Here is a 17759-nt window from a genome sequence, read left to right as displayed (position 1 = left end):
AAGCAGCAGCAATGCTGATCTTGGCTCTAAGGCAGCAGCTTTTGCCTCTGCCCATCCTGCACAATCAAAGGCATCCGAAGCAGAAGCAAAACCGCCTGTGCCATATGTGGTCTGGATTAGTAATTTTTATGCTTGTCCAACACCTTGGGGAGGAAGAGATGATATTCCTGCCGGTTGCTTGTGGTTCTGCTGCCTTCAGACACAGTTATGTGCATGAAGCAGCCCAAGCAGAAGCTCTTTACCCCAGCAGGGACAGTGAAAGACCTTGAGGGACACTACAGCTTTGCATATGCTAAAATACATTCACGTTCAGTTTTGACAGCTCAAGGTTCCACCTGGAATGCAAATATTGCGCAATGTTTGATTTCAGATCAAATCTCTGCTTTTCTCTGCAAACGGTGAAGGAAAGGCAGACGAGGCTGGGCATGGCCCCTCCAGCCTTGACCTCCAGCCTAGAGATAAAAACCCAGTACCGAACAAAAAACTGGTGTTTTTAATACCAACATTGTCAGGGATTCTCCGTCCTTCCCAGCTGGAATTACCTCCCAGACACACCCGGACACCAAAATAAACATCACGGAGGGATTTTGAAAGACTAATTTTTTACGAATCCTTGTGGTACCTCAGAGGAAAAAGGGGCCCTGTCCTCTGTCAGAAACTGTTGCAGTTTCCCTACCTGCGGAAAGTTTAAGCTCACTTTTACCTCGCGTTACCAACCCTAATCAATCTTTCAACTTAGAAGCGTGACTTCCCCGCCTGAAACGTGGGTTCCTCAACAACGGAGCGGGTTCCTCGCTGCAGGGCGGGTTTTTTCCCCAGCTACAGGAACAGGAACAGAAGCAGGGAGCCACTCTCTGCACCAGCCATCCCGCGGGCCCCTCCTAACTCGGACCACACGCGGCATCCATTCGGCAGCGGGGCAGGGCGGGCGGGCTGAGGGGCGCGGCCCTGCCCGTCCTCCCTGCCCGCCGCTCCCGGCCCCTCGCGGGGCGGTGCCGCCGGGAGCCGCCGCGCTCGGTCCGCCCGTCCGTCGGTCCGTCTGTCCGTCGGTCCCACCCGCCCGAGGTCTGCAGGAGCCGCCGGCGGCCCCGCGGTGAGTGGCGAGGGAGGGGAGGCGGCCCGGGCCGGGCAGGGGGTCGGGGCGGCAGCGGCGTCCGGCTGCGGACCCTCCTGGGCTGCTGCTCACAGCCCCGCCGGGAGCGGCTCCGCAGGGTAAGAGGGGGAAAGCGGCAGATGGAACCTGCGGGTCCATAGCGAGAGCTCCTGCCGAGGCGGGAGCGGAGGGGCTGGATGTGAAGGAGTGAAAGTGAATGTTGTATTCGGGACCCTGCGGGTGAAAGTGAATGTTGCTTTACAAACTAAAATGCTGCTGTGACTTACTTCCCTTTCGCCCTCCCGGCAGCGTAAGTTGCTGGTTGGTTGGCTCCCAGAGCGACACACGAGCTCTCAGCAAAACTTCGCAATTTCAGGAGTGTAAACAACGCGTGGGGTTTCTCTTCTTGGTGTCTCTTCTTCTTGCAGGGTTTTGTTAACATAAAAAAAACCCCCAGCCAGCTCAACAAACAGCATTCTTGTAAGCACACCGTTACCCAACACGATCCCAGTGCGTGGGTTTCCACTGGGAGCCGGACGGGCTCTCTCCCTGCTGCCCTGCGGATGGAGCTGGGCTGGGGCCGTGGTGGGCAGCTGAGCTGGCGGCCACTGCCCGAGGAAATACCTTTGGGCAGCTCTCCCACCGCCCATCCTCCTCACCGCCCAACACAGCAGCTCTTCAGTGCTTCAGCTCTGCTTGCCAACGGTGAGGGCGGGAGGAGGGCCCTGACTTGGTGGAAGTACTTATTAGCAAACCTGCCGGAGCGCTGTGCGAGGCTGTGGCTGGTGTGCAGGAGGGATCTGCTTCACACAGGGCAGGGCAGAGCAGCCAACACACTCGTACAGCTGCTCTCGGAGGTGAGATGACCTTCCTGGAAAGGCTGGCTGCCAGCGGGGCTGCCGATTCCGTGGGATCTTCCCCAGAGATGCTGGTGAGCGGCTTCGCTGCTGCTGCTCAGGAGAACCGACACTTGAAGTAGGAGGAGATTACATATTTCACACAAGCGAGGTTTGTTGTCTGGCTTTGCAGGTTTTCCCGCATGATTGAATGGCTGGTGGTTATTGTGCCAAAAGTAAGGTCGTTCTGCTCCCAAATGTATTGCTTAAACACGGTATGTCTTTTTTTGGTATTCACGTTATTTTAAGTCCTTTGTTGAAGTAAATGTTCGTGGCTTGAATGTTTTGTTGGAGGATGTTAAGTGTTTTGTCAAATTCCAAGGTGCATACAGTGCTGTTCCAGTGCTTATCTCGGTGTTATCGTGGCAGTATTGAATTTCCTTGTTGCTCCACAAGAGTTAAGACACTATTTGAAAAAGGCTGTTGTCCAACAAAAGTAAGGTCAAAGCTTTACTTGTCAAAATATTGTGATATGCTCTCCTTTTATACTCTTAGGGGGAGATTTTCCAAACCAGAGGTAGTAGCCTAGCTCTGGTTCAGTTCATTGATTTCTGATTCACCTCACCTGCTTCTCCTTTACAGATCTTTAAGGAATTGTTCATGTCTCTTTAGATCATGTGTTTATACATTAGTTTTTAACTTTTCATGTCTAGCAAAACAGGTACACGAGAGTGGGTAGTGATCACATACAGTGTCAACTCGTGCACATGAAATGTAGAAAAATAATCTGGAAAACTGAGATGAGTGTAATAGAAGGAATACTTCTGATTAACCATTGATTTAGTTTCTACTCTTAGATGCTCACATCTTCAGTTTAAGCTTGTAGTACATTATTTCAGTAGGTGAATGAGCTTCACAATCAATTTTTCCCTTACTGTCAAGTGACTGTGATCTGTGACAGAGGAATGTGGAAGCCAACCCTGTGCTGCACGTTGTGTTCCCCCAAAGACAGATACCAGGCAGGTGGTAGCTCACCTCTGCTGTATCATGGGATCAGAAAGAAAGGCCCAGATGGGCTCCAGAAAGAGTCTGTAAAAGGCATCAGACCTCCAGAACTGCAGAACCTCCCCATATCTTTAGTCACTGATAAGTGACTGGCAGTCACTTATAAGAGAGAGATACTGGAAAATCCCTCAGTTCTGTGTTGTAGTCTTTTTCTTTTTATCTTGAGTAAAGTTTGTGGCAAACAGACACACCCTGAAGACCTTACTCAAGCCAAAAGGAACTGATAAAAGTGAATTCTAGGCTTACGAAGTTGTACATAAGAGCAGCTTTCAAAATAAAAAACACAGTGGCTCCTTTTCCCATCTAAATATACAGAATATCCTTCAGTGTCCTATCCATTAAACCAATGGGGTTGTCTATTTTTTTTTTTTATGTTTAGGAATAAAATCCAGTTTTCTTAGGCAAGCTTGGGCTAACGGTTATAAAAATAACACAGAGCAACACTGAGGCAGAAGAGGGTGCAAAGGGGAGTTAGAAATTGTGTCATTTCCTTTTATCCTGACATGGGGAGAGGCAGGGACTGTGTGATGAAAGGCCCCTTTCATGCCACGTAGAGAAAGCTGTCATGCAAGTCAACACAAAAGACCCAGTATATGCTCAGAGGTTCATAGCCAAAGAGATTTTTACTTAGAACATTTCTCTTCTTTCTGGACATGACCAAAACTCAGGCATCATCTACCACACAAATGTTTTACAGCAGAACTAATCCGAGCTGTCTGGGTTTTGTGTTGGAGTTCCCTGGCACATTAGAAAACCCCAGGTTTAAAAGAGCTGTCTACAAGTCCTGCATGAGGGAGAGTGCAATCAGGAGGATTTTCATCACTAAAATCTAGAAATCAAACTCATCCAAATAATTTGCTACACATAAAAGGTAGTGTGAGGTGATTCTTTTTTTTCCCCTCAGCTTTTACAATATTGATTTGCTGAGCTTTGAGTGAGTGAAAAGCTTTTTGATTTGTAACTCTGTGCTTGTAAAATGAATAAAACTTCTTGAGCAAATACAACTCTAGAATGTGCAGACACAGGCTTTTGTAATACTTCATTCTCACTGTGTAGTATTTGGAGGCAGTTTTGTGAGTGCTGTGAATTATCCCTGAGCACAGTCTGGAGTCCTGTAAAGGTGGGTGAGATTAGATACTTGAAAGGTAGGGGGGGGGATCTCCTCCAAGCGTGATCATTGTGTCATTTTGAGCATGTAACGTCTTGCAGTGCATGTTTCCTCCTTGTAAAGATCCTGATTCTTCACATGGCTCTTCTGAGCCCATGATTATTCTAAAACACGTTTAAGATACTGAATTGGAAAGCATTAGACAAGGGAAGTTAGCTTAAGCACCACACAAATTCACTTCTGTTACTTCTCCCCTCCCATGTTTTTGAGAGAGTCACTGAAGTGATAGCAGCAGTGAGTGTCAGGAAAAATTTCTTCACTGAGAGGGTTGTCCAGGCTGCCCAGGGAACTGGTGGAGTCACCATCCCTGGAGAGATTTAAAAGCTGTGTAGATGTAGTACTTGGGGACATGGTTTATTGGGACTTGGCAGTGCTGGAGGAATGGTTGGACTCGGTGATCTTAGAGGGATTTTCCAACCTGAGTGACTCTACAATTCTGTGATTTTATGTCTAGTTGTGAAATGGTGATTAAGTGAACATATTTTGAGGCAGACTCTTTGTGGCATCCTCAGCACTGTTACTTCCAGTAGCAATTTGGTAATTAATTCAGTGGTAAACACTGCACAGACAGTAGTTTGTTTGATGTTTGCACTGCACAGAGGAGACATAAGTAGCACATAAGAGGTAGGTTGTTACTGGCACTCTGGGACTGCAGTGGTCGAAAGGGAAGCCTGGCAGTGAGACTTTTCAGGGTTCTCCTGCTGTCTCTCACTTTGACTCCACTGTAGCACCAGGCCAGTGGGTTTCTGGCTGAAAGTTATCAACCTCAGAATGCTGGTTGTAGCAGGTATTGTGGCTGAAAGAGTTTTCTGGAGGATTCTGGATGCTTTCTGGAAATGGGAGTGCTGCATAAATGCTGACAATCACTTGTTACTGTCAACTTTCATTATAGCTTATCTGTGCTCTTTCAGTCAGGCAATATGTTTCCAGTATTAAATGTGCTTTGGTATAAACACCCTGTTTTACTGTTTGTGGGCAGCTTGGACAGAGCACAAGTTCTTGTGGTACTGTTCCACTTATCTTTCCTTGTGCCCATTAATATGTTTTCCACTGGTGTGTATTGTTTTAGTCAGTTGTAATTTACTTGAAAAAACAGCTTTTAAAAGGCGTGAAGAACACTTTTTTCCCCCCCCGGCTGAAATAATGCCACTTCTCAGGTAACAAGTCTTTACAGTATTTGGCAGGTGCAATCACTGCATTAAAAAAAAATAATCCACAAGAGATTTAGACCAAGCTGTACATTGCTAGAAATATACCATTTTTAGTTAATTTGCAGCAACTGTATTGAAATTTCTGTTGGACTGCAATAAACCCTGTGTCTGTCTTTGCATGGTGAAACAGGCTGCAGATAAAGATTTTCTCAAGGAAGACTCCCAGAGGAGCAGTGCTGCTGCATTCCTTTCCATTTCACAACATTGCCAGCAGGTGTACTCTAGGGGATATCAGCTTCCCTCCTAGGAAAGGTCATTCCTTGATTAACAGGGATAAGATGGGAGGATCTTTCAAAAAATTGCTTGGAAATTGCTTTCTCTCTGCTGAAGTAACACTTTCAGCCCTTACTTTCCATAAATACTGTGTTCACTCTCTAAAAAATGTCTCACAGAGTACATTCATTTATGGTTTAATGCAGGTGGTCTTTCTTTGTGTTTTCAGTAAGTCCTTGCGATGGCAGCAATGACAGAAGCCAACAACATCCATGCAGTGACTGAGGGGCTGGAAGGAGATGATGCCAAATGCAGTTTCCATCACAGAATGTTCTTGGAACCCCAAGAGAAGAAGAGGAGCATGAAGGCTCTGGTGGTTAAGCAAGCAAAGAAAACCTGCAGCTGCACTCCAACCAAAGTTAAAGACTGGGTTTTCGGTTTCTTTCCCATCTTACAGTGGCTTCCTAAATACAAAGTAAGGGAGGATCTCCTGGGAGATTTAATGTCTGGGGTGATCGTGGGGGTCTTACTAGTCCCACAGTCAATTGCCTATTCTCTCTTGGCTGGAGTGGAGCCTATTTATGGCCTCTATACATCCTTTTTTGCGAGCCTTATTTATTGCATATTTGGAACCTCCCGCCACATCTCAGTTAGCATCTTCGGTGTGACCTGCCTGATGATGGGGCAAGTGGTGGATCGTGAAGTGGAGAGAGCTGGCTATGACGTGGAGCCAGCTGTGCTCAGCGTCCCCCCAGGTGCAGCAGCACGTGTGAACACCACCCTTTCACCAGTGAATGGCACATGGCAGGAGCTGCTCTGTGACAGGAGCTGCCACGCGATTACGGTGGCAGTCACCGTGAGCTTCTTAGCTGGAGTTTATCAGGTAAGGGGAGGTGGACAAACAGGTATGATGTGGAAATAGTTATAATTCTTCTTTAGGTGGTTGTGCCCGTGAACACCCTGCTGGGTTTGGACGTGTCCTCAGTCTGTGTCTCAGGGCAGTGGATGTGGGGAGGGCTGGAGTTACTGTGGTGCAGGAAACTCCTCTGGGTGCTTTCCATTTTTTAACAGCATTTTGGGCTTTCATTCCTTCTCTGTTGTGGACTGCAAGGACCTGCACACCCCACCTACTGCTCTCACAGTCTGCTCACCACCTTCCTTACTGTGGCCTGAAGTTTTATTTATTTTTTTTTCTAGCTTATAGCTTATCCCCCCATTTCATTGGGCCAAAACGTGCATCAGCTCTTAATTCCAGACTTCAATCATTTACCTTTTAACACAAAAAAATGTGGATCTCCAGTTTCTTTTTATTTATCACTGTGCTTGTAAAACTTTGCTGTTTGCCCATTTAAAGTCAAAACAATGCCATTGTATGGAAAGGACACTACTGAGAGAATACAATGTATTTGAAATGAAACTTCAAATTATTACCATATAAAAATATATTAACAATATTTTACCAGTCTATCTCTACTTACTTCCTAAAATTCACTGCTTGCTGAAATTAAAGCAGGTATGTTTGTTTTAGAGTGTCATGCATTAACCAGAATGGGATTAGTTTTAATGGTACTGCAGAGCTGTGGTATTTGAGTTTGTGAGTTCACATTCATTTGTTCTTAAATGTCCAGGGTGATAGCTAATTAAACTGTATGGGAGGGGAAAAGAAACACAGCTGTGATACTCTAAAACACTGGTTTTAGGCACAATCTGGAACTTTTTCTTGCACTACAAGCTCAAGTTGAGCAATTTCAGAAATATCTTGGACCTCCTGATCTGCACTGGCTTTTGTTTTTCATGACATGGATGAGGTTTTGGAGTTGTGAATTGCACTTAATATTCTTTGCAAGTACAATTAGGTTTCTTTGTATGAAAAAGTTAGATTACTTTATCTTCAGTCCCTCTGAATGTCAGGTATATTCTACTTGCTGTCTCCCTGAAGACCAACCGATAGGTCTTCACACCCTCAAATTTTTTTTTGAAGCTCCAATCAAAATCACATATTCTTTGTAGCAGAAACTTTACAATCAAATCATAAAAAGCAAGTCTTCTCACACCAGTTGCCTACAGCATAATTAGGTTATGCCAGTTATTGTTAATGTTTTACACTTAGAAAAACCTTGAATTAATCTAATTACCAGGGCTGTAAGGGAGTGGGGTTTTTTTTTTTTTTTTTAGAGCTTGGCTCTGAGCTGATTTCCTGTCAGTCCAGGTCATGCCTTCTCTTCAGTAGTACTTTATGGTTCTCATGGAAATCCCAGCCTTCTTAATTTTTTACCTTAACTACCTAAGGGGATATATCAAGTTGACACCTCTGAAAGTTTAATACCTGTAAGTTCTGGCCTACAGTCTTGAGATAACAGTGTAGACAACCCCGTTGGCCAGCACAGGGAATTAAAATGTTTCTGCCAAATTGCTGTGAGAAGGTCCTTTCTCCATTTGGCATGAAGTGTGATGGGGAGGAAGGGACACTTACCAGGTATGAAGAGGCATGTGTAGAGTAGGTATCCATAAAACCAGTCATTCCAATGAAAGACATTTGTCCATTCAAATAGCATTAATAAAAGTTAATGGCAAGACACTTAAAAAATTATCTCTGTTTATATGATCTGCATCACAGGAGTTTGCAGCTCATATACTGAGTCAGATGCACTAAACCTTATGCAGTGCAAAGGACAGCTGTTACACCATAAGCTGTGGTTTTATTGCAGGCTGTGAACTCCAGTGTAAGAGAGACAAAGGCCACCAGAAAAGTTTTTAGATCCCTGCAGAGTTCGCAGAGGTTAAAAGTACTGAGAGAGAAATGGAAAAAGCAGTCAGTATTTCAAATGTGGCGGTTTTTGCCAGGCTGTCTTTTTTCCCCACCAGGATAACCATCATTTACAGCTGGACCCACGAGCAAACAATAAACACAGGTTCAGAGTATGAAGACCCCCCCAAAAAAAGCCTGCTTTGGTTGCTGGAGACTCTTTTCTCCATGCTCAGGCCATACCTCGTCCTCCAGGGCCGTGCACAGTAGGTTTATTTTACTGCAGCTCCCTCCAGAGCCCCACATGGACAAAATCCACAAGATCTGTGTCCTAATCTGTTGTGTGTGATCGACTCCTTCCAGGTGGCCATGGGTTTCTTTCAAGTGGGCTTTGTCTCAGTGTACCTCTCCGATTCGTTGCTGAGTGGATTTGTCACAGGTGCCTCCTACACCGTCCTAACCTCACAAGTCAAGTATCTCCTGGGCCTGGACATCCCACGGAGCGGAGGCATCGGCTCTCTCATAGTCACCTGGATAAACATCTTCAAAAACATACACAAGACCAACATCTGTGATCTCATCACCAGCTTCTTGTGCTTTCTTGTGCTTATCCCAGCCAAAGAGATTAATGAACGTTTTAAATCCAAGCTCAAGGCTCCGATACCAGTTGAACTATTTGTGGTTGTGGCAGCTACTCTGGCATCTCACTTTGGGAAGCTGAAAGAGACTTATGGCTCGAGCATTTCTGGGCACATCCCAACTGGGTTTCTGCCACCCCGCCCTCCAGATTGGACCCTCATTCCCAATGTGGCTTTGGATGCTGTTGCCATCGCTGTCATTGGCTTTGCCATCACGGTCTCCCTCTCGGAGATGTTTGCCAAGAAGCATGGTTACTCTGTGAGGGCCAACCAGGAAATGTATGCCATTGGCTTCTGCAACATCATTCCCTCCTTCTTCCATTGCTTCACAACCAGCGCAGCTCTTGCCAAGACTCTTGTCAAGGAGTCCACAGGCTGTAGGACACAAGTCTCTGGCATGGTGACTAGTTTGGTAATCCTGTTAGTCCTCCTTGTGATTGCACCTTTATTTTATTCCCTTCAGAAATGTGTCCTTGCTGTCATAACCATCGTGAACCTCAGAGGAGCGCTGCGGAAGTTCAGGGACCTGCCGAAAATGTGGCACTTGAGCAGAGTGGACACAGTGATCTGGGGAGTTACCATGGCAGCCACAGCACTCATCAGCACCGAGATCGGTCTTTTGGTTGGCGTTTGCTTCTCCATGCTCTGCGTCATCTTCCGAACTCAGAGGCCGGAGGCACCTCTGCTTGGCTGGGTGGCAGAGTCCGAGACCTACGAATCCCTGTCTGCTTACAAGAACCTGCAAACCAAGCCGGGGATCGTGGTGTTCCGTTTCGAAGCCCCGCTCTACTACATCAACAAGGAGTGCTTCAAATCCACCCTGTACAAGCAAACTGGGGTCAACCCGGTCTGGGTGAAGGCAGCAAAGAAAAAGGCAGCAAAAAGAATGCTTAGAGAGAAAAAGGTGGGTTCTGGTGACAACCAGACCAGCATCTCCATGGATTTTGTGTCTGAACCTCTGGAGTTTCACACAATAGTGATTGACTGTTGTGCAGTGCAGTTTTTGGACACGGCAGGAATATGCACGCTCAAGGAGGTCTGCAAGGACTACAAGGAGATAGATGTCCATGTGCTCCTGGCCCAGTGCAATCCTTCAGTGAGGAGTTCCCTGATCCGAGGGGAATTCTTTAAAGAGGGGGAGGACCACCTTCTCTTCCACAGTGTGCACCAGGCTGTGGACTTTGCATTGGGCACCCAGGGACACGGTGGGACCAGTGCTTCTAAGGACTAGCTGTGGAAAGACAGCAAGTTGGAACAAAGCCTGGGAAAAAGTGTCTGTGGGTCTGTATATCTATGCAATCAATATATGTGCACTCAGATAAAAAGGGCAGGGTGGTTCTTAGCATGCTGGTTGCTGTGCAGTATGCTTAGATGCTTTAAATTTGCCTGCCAGGTGTAGTGATCCAATAAGTGGTACTGAACGAAGGCAATTCTTAGCTTGAATGCGGCTAATCTGTGACTCTAAGAGTTTTCATACGGTTGTTCATCTCATCTTTCTCTTCTCTCTTGAACTTTCAGTGTCTCAGTTCCCCTCTAAGTTTTCATCATCAGCACTGAAGTCTTTATTGCAACCCTTTCTTTATGGATGGGGCAGGATTCTAAAGTAGTCTGGTCATCCTGTCCAGCTGAAGAACGAGGCAGCTCATTTCTTGTCCCTCGTTCTGGCATTGCTTTTTCATCTCCACACCCTTATGTTTGCTAAGGAATGACTGACAGGGACTTTTTGCTCTGGTCTTTACTGTGCAGTGTTTGATTTTTTTTAACCTTCCTGAAGGTAAATAACAGCTAGATAAATCAAATCTAAACATGCATGAAAAGATCTTCATTAATAGCTTCTAACCAACCACCTATCACCTCCAGAGGCTTTGGCACTGTCTCCTAATGCAGCCAGGCCACGGGGGCATGGTTATCTTATTTTTCCAGGCCTTTATGTGCCTGTGCCTATGGAAATGTTACCTCTCTAGTTTGATTTTAATGATTTTTATTCAGAGGTGACTGCTTAGAAGTCTGGTTCAGTCAGTTGTTTTCCTAATATTTAGGAGTTCTTTAGGATTGTGGACATTAGATATGGAAAATATCTAGTTCTTGAGTTTCAACAGAAAACAGTCCCTTATAGGCAGTTTTATATGCCAGGCAAACAGAAGCACAGGCACCAAAATGGAAAGGGCCAAATAGATTATCCAACATCTATCCAAATATGTTCGTGTCACACAGACTTTGGGTGTGAATGCAGGTTTTATTGACCATAGACCCTTTGCACGTGCTCTGCCAGGGACTTTATGCAAGGGGGATGCACAGACCAAGGAATACAGTCATTGGAAAAGGAGCCAAGAAGAGTCTTTACTGAACTTTGTTTCACCAGGCCAGTGTAAATAGAACTTTTTACTTGGATTTTAAATTGTTCAGAACAGTGAAGAGTGCCTGTTCTTCATGCTGAAATACAAGCACTGGGTAGGAAGAGGTTCTCTTTCCTTACAGTGATAGAATACAATTATGAAGGCAGAATGGAGAGATTAACAGTTTTTGCTGAGTACCAGTTATACACAGCACACAGTACATCTTTGGAAGATGGTACTTTCTCCCAGGGGAGTTTACAGTCTGAATTGTAGGTGCTTCACAGCTTTCAAAAGGGAAAGGTGCTGCTTACCGACAATATTCTCATCCTTAATCATTCAAAGTCAGGAGTCAAAAAAGGCATAAAATGCAATATGAATTGTGAAACGTTTACTAAATAGGAATATATTTTGAGTTTAGACTGTTCTCTTCTTTTTTTTTCTGATCAAGGACCAGTAACTATTCTCTTCTTTCTATGAAAGCTGAATGTCACGTAACACTCTATACTAGGAGGTGGGACCTCAAGAGAAGGATGAGACAGCAGGAAGATGAGTCCTTTATATGTTAACTGAACATGCTACATTTTTTTAGGACATCATGACAGCCTATAGAAATACTGGGGGAGGTGGGGGGTGGCTGTAGCACATATTGAAAAGGAGCATATAACTGAGATCTATGCATTCCATATTCTGGAACTGGCAGTGTTAAGGAAAGAAGCCTCTGGGTATCAGAGAGAAAATCCTAAAGCTTCTGCAGTATTCAAACCCCACAATTATTGTTCTGTTCGAGGCTTGTTTATAAGGAGATGAATCCCAAATTCTGCTGAATTTTTTCCTTTTCTGTGTGAACTTTTTTATTCTGGGCTAAAAATCCTTTATGCCGTTTGGGTAATTGTAGTTACTGAATTGACATTACCAGAGCAGATTAGCCTGAGCTGTATAAAAGCAGTGAGTGCAGTTAGTGCATGATGGAAGTTATGCTTTAGTTCCTAACCAAACCCGGTTTGTGTTGAGTTCTCAATCAGAGACCCTGGGTGGGAAGGTTTGTCCCCACAGGGGGCCATGGCTTGGGGGGGAGTCCCTTTTCAACACAATTTGTTCACAGAATCTCTGGAACTTCGAACAAAAGCCTCAGTATAATTTCTAAATGCTGATTTTAACTACTATATTGCCAGAGGGCAGAGCAGCGCTAGAAACACTTAAAGCCCTGATGAAAAATTACAGCATGTTGTTATTGTAATTTTCCTGCCTACCTGCAGCTACTTGTTCTCACTCCTTTTTCTTTCAGGCATGGGCAGGAGAGAGGGAGAGGAGGAAGGAGCAGCTGGCCAGGAGACTTAAAGGCTGGTCAGCCACAACTGGGACAAAAGTCAAGTAGAAATTTCTGTGGGTGATTCTTTCCTCTTTCCCTCTCTCCCGTACTCCTTCCATGCTGTCCAGGTGGAAATCTTCTGATCTGTGACCATGCACAGGTTTGTGTAGCCAAATTCTAACTGAGAAGGGGAAAACCTTTATTTATTGTGATGTTTTTTCAAATCCATTTCTACCTGTGTCAGGAAGGGAGGAATAGCAGTGTTAATTTTAATGTTAATACTTTCCACATCTAGCAGAATGGGTATTTGTAGCTCCTGGGTATTTATTTACATAGAAGCACAATAAAACAGCTATGAATTGATTTTCCCAATAATTAAATTACGTTGTAGGTAAAAGATATACTGAAGTGATTTATGTTTAACTAGAGCACATTGTATTTGTCCTCAGTGCTGTTTGCACAGCCATAACCGGCAATGCAGCTTCCAAATTCCATAAAGGAAAACAAGAACTAAAATGCAACAGCAAAAACAGCCAGGCAACCCAAAGAAAAACTTCTAATGTTCTTATTTAAGATAACATCCAGAGGTCATAGTATTAATAAGTCTATATTAATGCACACTGCCCTGTTTAAAAGGGAACCAAAATAAATGCCATTTGCCAGACGGTTCAGTGTAATAGAATCCTTTGGAATTAACTGAAGATTAGAGCTTATTATGGTTGGAATATCTTAGAACAGTGGATTTCAGCCATTTCCTTTTAGGCCTAGAATAACTTTTTAGCAGTGACATGAATCTGATTTAAGCCTACTGGCAAGAAGCACATTTTGCTTGAATATGTTTATGGACCATTTAAAGTAATCCAATTTCATCTTTAGGAATCAGGGACCACTGATTGAAAGCTATTGCCCTAAAGAATTTGTTTTATAAAGGAATTTTGTATATATCCACACACACATCTATATGTGTATGTATATATTTGTGTGTGTGTGTGTATATATATATATATATATATATACACACATATGTATCTTTTGCTGCTGTGTGGTGGTTGCAGCAGCTGTATATATCCAGTTATGCTTTTGTGATACTCCTGCTTCTGTCCTGGAAAGGGCTCTTCTGCCTTCTACTGTTCTAAATGAACAGTGGAGAACATGTACCAGTTTTTTTAAGGGGAAATCTCACTGCCTTCTCTTCTCCCTTCCTCACAGCTGAATGTAAACTATGGGAAGAGGGACTCTCAGAACAATTGGTTTTGGGTTTATGCATCTGTCCAGAACTGGAATATTCCTCCCAGGTGCAAACTTCAGAACCCCAAGCTAGACTGGAAGATGGTATAAATCATTTTATCTCCATTCCCAAAGGTACTAATCAGCAATTATCACTCTAAATGAAGAATTACAAGATCATTAGCACATTCATTAATGACAACAACATGGCATTATGGAAATTAACACTCACAGCCTCAGCTGTACTAAAGACTCCTAGAAATGTCTTTAGCAATCTCCTGCTAAATGTCAGGCTCTTTTTTCCTCGTGTGTTGCTGCTGTAGATAGTAGTGTCAGTTCCTCTTAACGTGGCAGCTGCACTAATAAAAGTTTCACTTGTGTGAGTGTTTTGACATGAAAACCATTTTAGGTCCACTTCACAAAACAGGGAAAGGCATTGCAGTGGTGCTTATTTTTGGATTCATAATGACATTGTCAACCTTAGTCTTGTGTGATTTAGTGATCCTGATTTCCTTGTGAGCCACTGCAGTTCCACCTGCTCCTAATTCACTCCTAATTCACCCACCTCCAACTTCTTGATGCTTCTTTCTGTGTTTTGCTACAAGACATTGCATATAGTTGACTGTAAATAGAAGAATCATTGGTTTTGTGTGTGTTGCTGTTACATGTGACCTGCTGCTCAGTTTTTATGGCAGATCTTTTGATAAGGCTAAAGCTCCTGAACAGAGAGAGGAAAACAACCTCAAACCCCACGAATCCTGTGGGTGCTGGGGCTGGGAGAAAGGGGGCTGTGGGCAGCTGATAGGGGAGCACTTCTGTGTGTGTCCCCATGCTGGAGCCTCAGCCTGGTTTGGGACTGGGAGAGGGTTTGTGTAACTGTTGGTGCTGTCCAGGAATGACAAATTAACCTTTAATGTCTTTATTATGGGGCTGCTGGGACACGGTGTTGTGCAGCCCTGTGCCTTTCTCCAGAGGGAGTGTAATAACAACACGGGACCTGGTTCCTCAGTGCTCTGCTCAGTTCCTCCTCAGTCACTGTCCTGAGATACATATGTAAGGGATTTCTGGTTTTATGGTTATTTTTTTCGGTCTAATTTTAATCTCAGTCTCTCCCAGGCAGGGCAGCAGAGCTGCCACGACTCCTCCATGCCTATGGAAGGCTGTCTCTCTTGGGAGAAAGCCCACAGCCACGCTTTTGCCTCTGCTCACTCCTGCTGGCTTTTGTCAAGAGACGTTAAAATCCACTGAGAAGTGAGGTACTGCAGGCAGGAAAACATCCTGGCTGCCACACTGGGGTTTTAAGCTCCTCCAAACCCAGCTGCCTCCCACAGCCTTGTGCTGAGGTTGGCCTTGAACCCTGCCTGTGCTTGGTCCTAGATCTGTTTGAGGGTGAAACTCTTCAGGCAAATAGTCTCTTTCAGGGCATTATCTTCTGTTGTGGGGTTTTTTTTCACATGCTTTAGAAAAGTGATTTAAATGCTTGAGGTGATTTACATTTTTAATTTTTTTTTTCATTGACATGGCTAAGCCAGTGGAGCTGTGATGCAAATATTCATCTGCTGCCCGTGCCATACAAGGTACTTTGTGTAACTTAGTTGGTTCTGCTGAGTCTCAGTGTAGGATGCTGTTGTGAGACTTCAATGTTGATATAACTCTCCACATGAGAAGGGCATTGCATTTCTCTGCTGGCATAGCCAAAGGGAGTCATGTCTTTAGTGCAGACTTTGCACTGTGAATGACCTTGGTAAATCCCAAGAATTACTTGCACTGGGTCATCATGTTCATAAGCCTTTGTAGGATCAACTGCTCATGTGAAAATCAACCTGATCTTTACCATTTCAGTCAAATTCTGCCTGAAGTGGAAATAATTCTGAATCTTGCTTTTTTATTTGAGATCCTTGCAATGCTAAAAATGAGGCCTCTCATTAGGTAAAATGGCAAATATTTAATATATATATATACATATGTTTAGTTCATAGTATAATTAGTACCTTTCTATTTTATTTTCTAGAGATCTATAAGCTGAGGCATATTGGTATTCTTTAATATGCAAATGCACAAAATATTTCAGCATTGAATGGAGAATCAAATCTCCATTGAGATAAATTTACTGCTAAAAATATTTGAATTGCAGCTCTCTCCAGCTCTGAAAGCACTTAGCTCTTAGTCCAGCTCCCAAATGATCCCAATATTCCACAAGAAGACAGGAAACAAACTTTGCTGAACTTGGGTCCAAGTTTTTGATATCTGATTTTTTACCTAAAGAAGTAAATTTTATGTATATTTGAAATGCAGCTGAAACACGGTTAAGGAGAGGTAAAGTGTCACTTTTTCTGAAAAGCACGAGTCATCAGTCTTCTGTCCCTGACCATCATCTCTAGTACCTTGGTGTATTCTGGGGTATGATTTGTTGAATTATTTTAAATTCAGAATAATTTTAGGTATTTGTGATGTGATCTTTTGCAGAACAAATGAAATGGCAAACTTTGCCAACAGGACCTCAGAACTGGAACAGATCACATTGGTCAGCTGACCAGTTTACAAAATAGTTTATGTGTTATTTGAATAAAATGTGGGAAAGTCATATAATATCTATAAAAAGTCCCCTTATTTGGTGGCATCAGTTTTATTTTTTCAGTAGTCATCTGTGTTCTGCCGTCATTTCTGGTGTCTGTCCTCTGCGTGGTGTTGGCTCTCCTTTACAGTGTCTCTGTCTGAGCTGTATCAGTTGTTATTTTTAAATGCTAATGTGCCTTATTGCCATTGTAGAAGATTTGTTAGCATGAGAATTTTCTATCAAATATGGTAAAATCATTGGGTTTCTTTAGCACAATTAAAATATGGTATTTATGTTTTTTTCTGCGTGTGCTTGATCACAGAATCACAGGATGGGGAAAGGTTGGGAGGGACCACAGTGGGTCACCTGGTCCCACCTCCCTGCTCCAGCAGGGTCATCCCAGAGCACATGGCACAGGATTGTCTCCTGATGGTTCTGGAATATCCCCTGTGAGGGAGACTCCACACCCCCTCTGGACAATCTGTCACTTGCACAGTAAAGAAGCTCTTCCTTGTGTTCAGGTGGAACTTCCTGGGCACCAGTTCCTGCCCGTTGCCTCCTGTCCCATTGCTGGGCACCCCCGAGCAGAGCCCGGTCCATCTTCTGACCCTCCCTGCAGACACTGACAGACACTGTTCAGGTCCCCTCTCAGTGTCTCAGGGCTGAACAGCCCCAGCTCCCTCAGCCTTTCCTCGTAAGGGAGATGCTCCATCCCTTCATCATCTCTGCAGCCTCTGCTGGACCTGCTCCAGGAGCTCCATGTCCCTGCTGTCCTGAGGAGCCCAGACCTGGACACAGCACTGCAGATGTGCCTCACCAGGGCTCAGCAGAGGGGCAGGATCACCTCCCTGACTTGCTGGCAATGCTCATCCTAATGCACCCCAGGATACCATTGGCCTTGGCCCCCAGGACACACTGCTGGTCACGGGCAACTTGTTATCCAGCAGGACCTCCAGGTCCTTCCCTGCAGAGCTGCTCTCCAGCAGGTCAGCTGCCAACTTGTACTGGTGCCCAGGGTTGTTCCTCCCCAGGTGCAGGCATTTGCCCTTGCTGAATTTCAGAGGGCTCCTCTCTGCCTGTCTCTGTCTCTCCAACCTCTCGAGGTCCCTTGAAGGGCTGCACAGCCCTCTGGGGGATGAGCCACTCCTCCAGCTTTGTGTCAGTGAACTTGCTGAGGAAGCATTGACCCCTTCATCTCAGTCATTGATGAGTAAGTTGAACAATGCTGGGCCCAGTACTGAACCCTGATGGACACCTCTGGTGACAGGCCTCCAAACTAGACCCTGATTACGATCCTCTGGGATCTGCCATTCAGCCAGGTCTCAATCCACCTTACTGTCCGCTTATCCCACCCACACTA

The 17759-nt window shown here is 44.7% G+C and overlaps 1 protein-coding gene across 3 annotated transcripts; it reads left to right on the top strand.

The window, feature by feature from the left end:
- The first annotated feature begins 993 nt into the window (after positions 1-993).
- SLC26A2 (solute carrier family 26 member 2) lies at positions 994-16701 on the top strand. 3 transcript variants are annotated; one of them, XM_032702782.1, is made up of 4 exons: positions 1029-1093; positions 2167-2170; positions 5816-6469; positions 8696-16701. In XM_032702782.1, the coding sequence occupies exons 3-4, from the start codon at positions 5828-5830 to the stop codon at positions 10199-10201; spliced, it is 2148 nt and encodes a 715-aa protein (XP_032558673.1). In that variant the 5' UTR covers positions 1029-1093; positions 2167-2170; positions 5816-5827; the 3' UTR covers positions 10202-16701. The 3 variants fall into 3 exon arrangements, with proteins under 3 accessions (XP_032558674.1, XP_032558673.1, XP_032558675.1); XM_032702783.1 differs by lacking the exon at positions 2167-2170 and having other exon boundaries at positions 994-1093; XM_032702784.1 differs by lacking the exon at positions 1029-1093 and having other exon boundaries at positions 1934-2204.
- Positions 16702-17759: the final 1058 nt, after the last annotated feature.

Source organism: Chiroxiphia lanceolata, chromosome 15 (assembly GCF_009829145.1).
Source record: "Chiroxiphia lanceolata isolate bChiLan1 chromosome 15, bChiLan1.pri, whole genome shotgun sequence".
Classification (NCBI taxonomy): domain Eukaryota; kingdom Metazoa; phylum Chordata; class Aves; order Passeriformes; family Pipridae; genus Chiroxiphia; species Chiroxiphia lanceolata.
This window is presented reverse-complemented; position numbering and strand designations above follow the sequence as displayed.

Bases quoted from the DNA above. Each gene is read 5' to 3' on its own strand.
- SLC26A2 (XM_032702783.1), top strand. From the start codon at position 5,828: ATGGCAGCAATGACAGAAGCCAACAACATCCATGCAGTGACTGAGGGG. The intron at 6,470-8,695 runs GTAAGGGGAGGT...GACTCCTTCCAG, and splicing joins TCTTAGCTGGAGTTTATCAG to GTGGCCATGGGTTTCTTTCA.